The 7,652-nt window shown below is 46.8% G+C and overlaps 1 protein-coding gene across 1 annotated transcript in view; it reads right to left on the reverse strand.

Moving 5' to 3' along the window:
* Positions 1 to 6,177, reverse strand: part of CMTM8 (CKLF like MARVEL transmembrane domain containing 8) — a 29,850-nt gene extending 23,673 nt beyond the window's left edge. The window contains exon 1 of the mRNA XM_081164979.1: positions 5,755 to 6,177. Coding sequence (XP_081021105.1) covers positions 5,755 to 5,940 — 186 coding nt within the window. The 5' untranslated portion in view covers positions 5,941 to 6,177. The remainder of the gene's footprint in view (positions 1 to 5,754) is intronic.
* Between the last annotated feature and the right edge of the window lie 1,475 nt (positions 6,178 to 7,652).

Below are 7,652 nucleotides of genomic sequence, written 5' to 3' on the forward strand. Positions count from 1 at the left end.
TCACACCTTCTTCCCTTTGGGCTTCACTATAAGGCACTATTTTAAAGGTATACTTGACAAGGAAGACACACAGCCCCGGCTATGAATTCCATGTTGAAGTACTCTTGCAGTCCACTTGGTATGAAAAGTTGGACTGGCCTGACCTAGAGGAACGCTGTTGCTGAAGGTAGCTTGGTGTATGGTTCCATCCTTTACAAGAGATAGAAAATAACTGCAAGAAAGAGCATAGTGAAGGTGACCACAAACACTGGCATGGAATCATAGAATTGTAGAGTTGGGAGGGACCACGAGGGCTATCTAGTCCAACCTCCTGCAATGCCAGATTCCTTTTTCCAACTTGTGACTCAAACCCATGATCCTGAGTCACATGGTCTATCAACTGAGCTATCTCAAAATTTCAGAGCAACTGTCCCTCTTAACTCTCTGTGACTATTTTCTATTTTGCTACAAGGAATCAAACGTGTGTTGTTGTTGCTATTGTTGTTGTTGTTATTTGTTGTTGTTGTTGCCGTAATTATCATGGAGAATCTTTACCCACCCATTTCTTATGCTTTCCTTTCAAGCAGCTATGCAAAATAACCAAATCAGCGAAGATGGGACTCCAGCTCCAAAAGAATCCCACAGACTTAAATTAAAATATTGCAAACAATTCCTATAGATTGCAGCCATTATGTGCTGAAAATATGAATAATAACTACCTGCAAACAGCAACAACAGTTTTATGAAAGAAGAGCAAAGCAACTTTGAGAATTCAGCTGCAAGTTAGGAGAACACTTTGAAGAAGAGTGCTTTGGGGAATACAAAACAACAAAGCTTGGTATCTGAACTATTTTAAACTATTTTAAAGGTGTACTTGACTAGGAAGAGGGACACACACACACACAGAGAGAGAGAGAGAGAGAGAGAGAGAGAGAGCGCCCTGGCTATGAATACTCCTTACAGCTAGTAGCACATATTATAGTGCATTCCGGTTCATAGCTAGGTAAAGGTAAAGGGACCCCTGACCATTAGGTCCAGTCGTGACCGACTCTGGGATTGCGGCGCTCATCTCGCTTTATTGGCCGAGGGAGTCAGCGTACAGCTTCCAGGTCATGTGGCCAGCATGACTAAGCCGCTTCTGGCGAACCAGAGCAGCACACGGAAACGCCGTTTACCTTTCCACTGGAGCGGTACCTATTTATCTACTTGCACTTGACGTGCTTTCAAACTGCTAGGTTGGCAGGAGCAGGGACCGAGCAACGGGAGCTCACCCCGTTGCGGGGATTCGAACCGCCAACCTTCTGATTGGCAAGTCCTAGGCTCTGTGGTTTAACCCACAGCGCCACCCGAGTCCCGGTAAATTCTATCAAGACTTATTTCCTGGTTGTGTGGCATAAGAATTGCAGCTGTAGTCAACAGTTTGTAACATAGTTCTTCACCCATCCTATTCCCAAAGTTCTAAAATGTCTCTGCTTCCTATCAGGCTGCTTTTGTTTGGAAGCCATGAGGAAGTGAGTTGAGCCGTCCACCAATCCATTGTTTTATCTGCAAAGCCAACAGCAGCTTTCCACCCCCAAGGCATCAAGGTATATGTGATCAAGCAAACAGACTATTTACACCATCAAAGCCAAACAGTCAAGTAGAACAAGAGGACTTGCAAAAAAAAAAAGAGAGGAGCAGAACAAAGGGTTTTAGATCCCCTAATCATTAACCACTTAAAATTAATTTGTGCTAGGGGTGAGCACCCAAAACCCACACAGCACTCTTTATAATGAGCTGAAGCACCAACGGTCAAGATCATAGCAGGAATGTTTCCGACTTTATATTTGCACAGCCTGACTTAACTAGCTTGTGGATCGTTGTTTACAAATAACAGCATTTTCTGCTATTCTGAACATTTCCATTTTGCGTAGCAAGATATCAGAAGTATATGCTGAAAGCATTCGAACAAAAAGCACTCTGGTCTCTCTAATAACTTTCAGGAACTTTGGCAGAACGCAGCACTGAAGGCGTGGCAGCTAATAAGTGTGGCAGGAGAGAGAGCGTGCTACCTCTTGAGTACACTATGGAACAGGCTTTAGAAGAGAGGCTCTGAATGTGTAAATAACCTGTTCAACAAAGGCCCAGGACAAAAACAAAACAGAACAGTTACAGTTGATCTATGTGGGCAGATCTTCAGTCTCACACTGCGTTCCATGAAGTAACATTTCCCCCGCAGGAGGATTCTTGATACCATTGCAGATAAATTTAAATGCCTTTATTTATTCTAAAGAAATAAAACATTGGTCTTTAAGCAGCCCTTTTTCCATGCCATCAGGCATGCTGAAACCAAACCAAAAGTTATTCTGCCTTCAACGTGGTCCTCAAAAAAGATACTGTGCTTCAACTAACGGTAAAGGTAAAGGGACCCCTGACCATTAGGTCCAGTTGTGGCCGACTCTGGGGTTGCGGCGCTCATCTTGCTTTATTGGCCGAGGGAGCTGGCGTACAGCTTCCGGGTCATGTGTACAGCAGGACTAAGCCGCTTCTGGTGAACCTTCCCGTCAGAGCAATACCTATTTATCTACTTGCACTTTGCCGTGCTTTCTAACTGCTAGGTTGGCAGGAGCAGGGACCGAGCTATGGGAGCTCACCCCGTCACGGGGATTCGAACAACTTTCTGATCGGCAAGTCCTAGGCTCTGTGGTTTAACCCACAGCGCCACCTGCGTCCCTCTCAACTACCGGTACTTTAATGCAAAACAAAACCAGGTTAAGAATAATTTCAGGTTAAGAACAGACCTCCAGAATGAATTAAATTCTTAACCCAAGGTACCACTGTATTATAGGCAATTTGACTTAAAACATGTGGTGCCTCAGAATGTAACTCAAAGGTCAAAGGTGAGTTGCCTGTACAGTGGTACCTTGGTTTAAGAACAGCTTAGTTTATGAACAACTTGGATTAAGAACGCTGCAAACCCGGAAGTAGGTGTTGTGGTTTGTGAACTTTGCCTTGGAAGCAGAACATGTTGAGTGTGTTCCATTTGTAAATTGAGCCCCCTACTGCTATGGGAAAGTACGCCTTGGTTTAAGAATGCTTTGGTTTAAGAACGAACTTCCGGAACGCATTAAGTTCGTAAACCAAGGTACCACTGTGTTACAATTTAAAAACCTTTCTATTGTTGGGTTGTGCATCAGGCTACCTGCTCAATACAGAAAGGCAGCGTATAAATATTTTTCTTTTAAAAAAAAAATAAAGAAAATATGGGTAACATAAACATCTGCTGCTGTATTCTACTTCCAATTCACTATACTATACTAAGGTAAAAGGACTCCTGGATGGTTATGTCCAGTAAAAGGCAACTATGGGGTTGTGGCGCTCATCTCGCTTTCAGGCTGAGGGAGTCGGCGTTTGTCCACAGCTTTCTGGGTCATGTGGCCAGTGTGACTAAACCACTTCTGGTGCAACAGGACATCGTGACAGAAACCAGAGCGCACGGAAATGCCATTTACCTTCTCACTGCAGCAGTACCTATTTATCTATTTGCACTGGTGTGCTTTCAAACTGCTAGGATGGCAGGAGCAGGGACAAAGTAACGGGAGCTCACCCCATTACGGCGATTTGAACTGCCAACTTTCCAATTGCCAAGCCCAAGGGGTTCAGTGGATTAGACCACAGTATAGTATATAAGGTATATAAGTTTATAAGGGACACGGGTGGCGCTGTGGGTTAAACCACAGCGCCTAGGGCTTGCCAATCAGAAGGTTGGCGGTTCGAATCCCCGCAATGGAGTGAGCTCCCATTGCTTGGTCCATGCTCCTGCCAACCAAGCAGTTCGAAAGCACGAAGTGCAAGTAGATAAATAGGTACTGCTCTGGCGGGAAGGTAAATGGCATTTCCATGCACTGCGCTGGTTCGCCAGAAGCGGCTTAATCATGTTGGCCACATGACCTGGAAGCTGTACACCGGCTACTTCGGCCAATAAAGCGAGATGATCGCCACAACCCCAGAGTCGTCTGCGACTGGACCTAACGGTCAGGGGTACTTTTACCTTCACCTTTTATAGTATAATACTATACTACACACCTTGATAATGGGAGTTGTTCAAGACACCTCTGCGATCCCATCTCTGGGCTCTCCTACAGCACACATTCTTGGGAGTGGATATCTAGGCTGTTAGGCACATTCCTGGGCAGCTCTCTTCCTCTTCACTACCAAAGGCTTAACAGAATGCCATTCTGACCATAGGTACTGAAGTGCTTACAGGAGATAAAAGACTGTTGTGAATGAGCCCAGCTTGAGTTATTCGGGATTCACCTGACACCAGGATTCTAATCTCGCCTCAGGTGACCTATTAAGGGCAACAATAACCTGCCCAGCCTACAACCACTTTAGCGCCTCCATTTCAACAAAGCAAAAAAAAAACAACCAGAGGAAATGGCCCCAAGGAGCTTCCGAAAAAGCCTTTTATTCAGATATCTGGGGAAAAGGACTGGGGGGGGGCATAGGTTCTTTGTCTAACTCTCTGCTGCCCAAGTGATCTGTCAGGCTCGAATGCATTTGCAACAAGCTGGGAGAGATGTGTTAAGAACCGTCAGCAAGCACAGAGCAAAGCTCAGGCAAGAAACAGAAATGGAGAGACGAAACTCTTCTTTGGTAGATTTGAAAGCAACTGTCTGTATTACTCCTGTATCTTCCAGATCTCTCATAACAAAATAAAGGAATTGAGGTCCCTTAGCAGTTAAAATGATCTTAATGCATGACTCCCTCTCCTTCTCCCACCCCTGCTTTCTTCTTTCCTTTAGGAGGTTGCTCACAGCATGAAGTCACAATGAAGAACCGCCCAAGGAGTCGTATCCTATTTCCACATCGCAAATGGTATCTCCAAAGGAGCGCTACACCTGTTCAGTTATATCTAAATCAGTTCTTATTAATTGGTGCAGGGTTTTTGACTAGCTTACAATGCTCAAGTCTTGGCACTTTTAAAGAAATGGACGTGCCTCTGAGCATGTATAAAGTCATTTTCTTCTCTCTTCCCCCATCCACTACAAGCCACACACGTGGATAGCTCAGTCAGCAGAGCATGAAACTCTTAATCTCAGGGTTATGGGTTCGAGCCCCACATTGGGCGAAAAGATTCCTGCGTTGCAGGGGGTTGGACTAGATGACCCTCGGAGATCCCTTCCCACTCAGATTCTGTGAAATATTCCAAGTTCCAGAGGAGTGCAGGGATGGATCTCTCTCTCCTTGCACCCCACACATCCTGGGGCAGAGCCAATTCCATGCGAGAGAGGCTTCAGATATTTGATTTTATTGCACTTTCTACTTTACACCTGCCCTGGGAACTGAACCTTTCTGCCTGGGGGCGGGGGAAGAGCTATGCACTGGCTAGAAGAATGAAGTGGCAACATCAGGAAGCATTTGTAACAGGAGCGGAAACCTAATTATAATTTTTTATTTAAAAAAATGTATTAAATTTAATAATTTGGATAAATTTGCTAAAATTTGGAAAACTAATAAAAATTATTATTTTAAGAGAGAGAGAGAGATGCACGGGCGAGGGGGATGCGGACAAGAAGAAGAGCGGAAATCGCAACCGTGTCTACTCGGAAGTAAGCGCTACTGAACTCAGTGGGGCTCCCTCCCGGATAAACGGGGAGGTCCCGGTTGTGATCGGTCCCAGCGAGCGCGGGCTGTGGCGGCGGCGGCGGCAGCAGCTCCTGCGCGGCGCGCGTTTCCTCGGGAGCAAGCGAGACGCGCTGCTGCTGCTGCTCCTCCTCAGCTTGGGCTACTTACAATCTCGGCCACCATGAGGATCCCGGGCAGCGTCCTGAGGAACTCTCGGTCGTAGGCGAGCGTGCTGGAAGCGGACGACCAGTTGGCCGTGAAGGAGCTGCTGGCGGTGGTGGTGACGGTGTGCGAGCGCGAGCGCTCCTGCGCCGGGTGGCGGTGCGGCTCGTGGTTCGGCTGCTGCTGCTCCATGGTCGCTTCGGCTCCCGGAGGAGGAGGAGGGCCGACGCCCCAGCCAGGGCGCCTCCGCTCCCCGCAAAGTCAGGCCAGCCCGCTCCGGACTCGGTGCTGCCCGCCTGAGGCGGATTGCGCGCGGCGAAGGCGGCGCAACAGCCCCGGGGACGAAGCGCCTGAGGGGGAAGCGGCGGCTTTTGTGCGGCGCCTGTGAGGAAGCCCGTCGCCGGGACTCCAGGGGGCAGAGCTAAGGAGCCGGGCGCGCGGGGAGGGGGCGAGGCCTGAGGCTGCAGCCGGGTCCCTGAAGGGGGGCGCGGGGCGCAGGCTGGCTGGGGGGAAGGGAAGGAGCCACCCGGTAGCGCGCGCGCGCCAAGCCCTGAAGCGGCGTCCTCTGCTCCCTCTTCGCCTCAGGATTTTGCCCCCGGTTACTAGGGGGCGAGTTTCCTTATGGAATATTTTGAACCCCCCCTCCGGCCAAAAAAAGTTGATAAGCATTGCTATTCAAATTGTGTGTGTTGTGTGCGCCACATCTTGTGGGGCAGGGCTTACCTGGGGACAGTACCGGATTAAACCCTGTGGAGGCTCCCCCTAGGTAGTCGAAATCTTGCAAATGGTCTCCTTTTTAAAAGCCGGGTCCCTGGAGGGGCGCGCGGGGCGCAGGCTAGCTGGGGAGAAGGGAAGGTAGCACCAGGTAGCGCGCGCGCGCGCCAAGCCCTGAAGTGGCGTCCTTTGCTCCCTCTTCGCCTCAGGTGTCCCCCCCCCAATTTTTTTTTTATTGATTTTCGACATTTATCACAAAAATGACACAACAAAACACACAAAGTAAAACACATTACACTACACTAAACACAAAGACAAATTGTTTCTTCAAATTCCTGATTCTTATTACATTGATAACTTGACTTCCTCGAATACCCTCTAACTGAATTTCATTACATCACCTATATAAGTGCTCTCCAAATTCATATTTATAAAATATTAACTCCTTTCATTTACTAACCTCTTCTCCTTTGTTAATGTTTTAATCCTTAATATTTACTATCACATATTATTCTACCCCTAAGCCTATTTATTATTTCCAAGAATTTTCTTATTTATTTTATATCACAATATTTAGCTAAATATTCTTTAAATTTCTTCTAATCCTCTTTTATCTCCTCCTCTTTCTGGTCAAGGATTCTTCCAGTCAGGTCAGCCAGCTCCAAAAAGTCCAACATCTTCATCTTGTTGGTATTTCTTGCGATTTCCAGTTTTTAGCTAATAAGAGTCTTGCCGCTGTAGTGGCATACAAAAACAGCCTAACATCTTTTTGGGGCAATTCCAGTCTTCGCTTCAAGTTTTTGCCCCCGACACTATAAGGGATGAGCTCCCTTATGGAATATTTTGAACCCACCCACTCCCGCCCAAAAAAAGTTGATAAGCATTGCCATTCAAATTGTGTGGTGTGCGTCACACCTTGTGGGACAGGGCTTACCTGGGGACAGTACCAGAGTAAACCCTGTGGAGGCGCCCCTAGGTAGTCGAATTGTCTCCCTTTTTAAAATAATTTTATTTATTTGATTTTTTTTCAGATTAAAATTTTACAGTCACATATCCAGCATGCCACATAAAAAACAAGATTCCAAAGAATGGCATGGACTTCCCTCTTCCTCTTTGTGGGTTATATTGTTAATTGTTTCCTCCTGCATCTTTTATGATACAGTAATCCAAAATATTTTACTACTCCATTG

This window comes from Podarcis bocagei (assembly GCF_964188305.1).
Source record: "Podarcis bocagei genome assembly, chromosome: 12".
In the NCBI taxonomy this organism is placed as follows: Eukaryota; Metazoa; Chordata; class Lepidosauria; order Squamata; family Lacertidae; genus Podarcis; species Podarcis bocagei.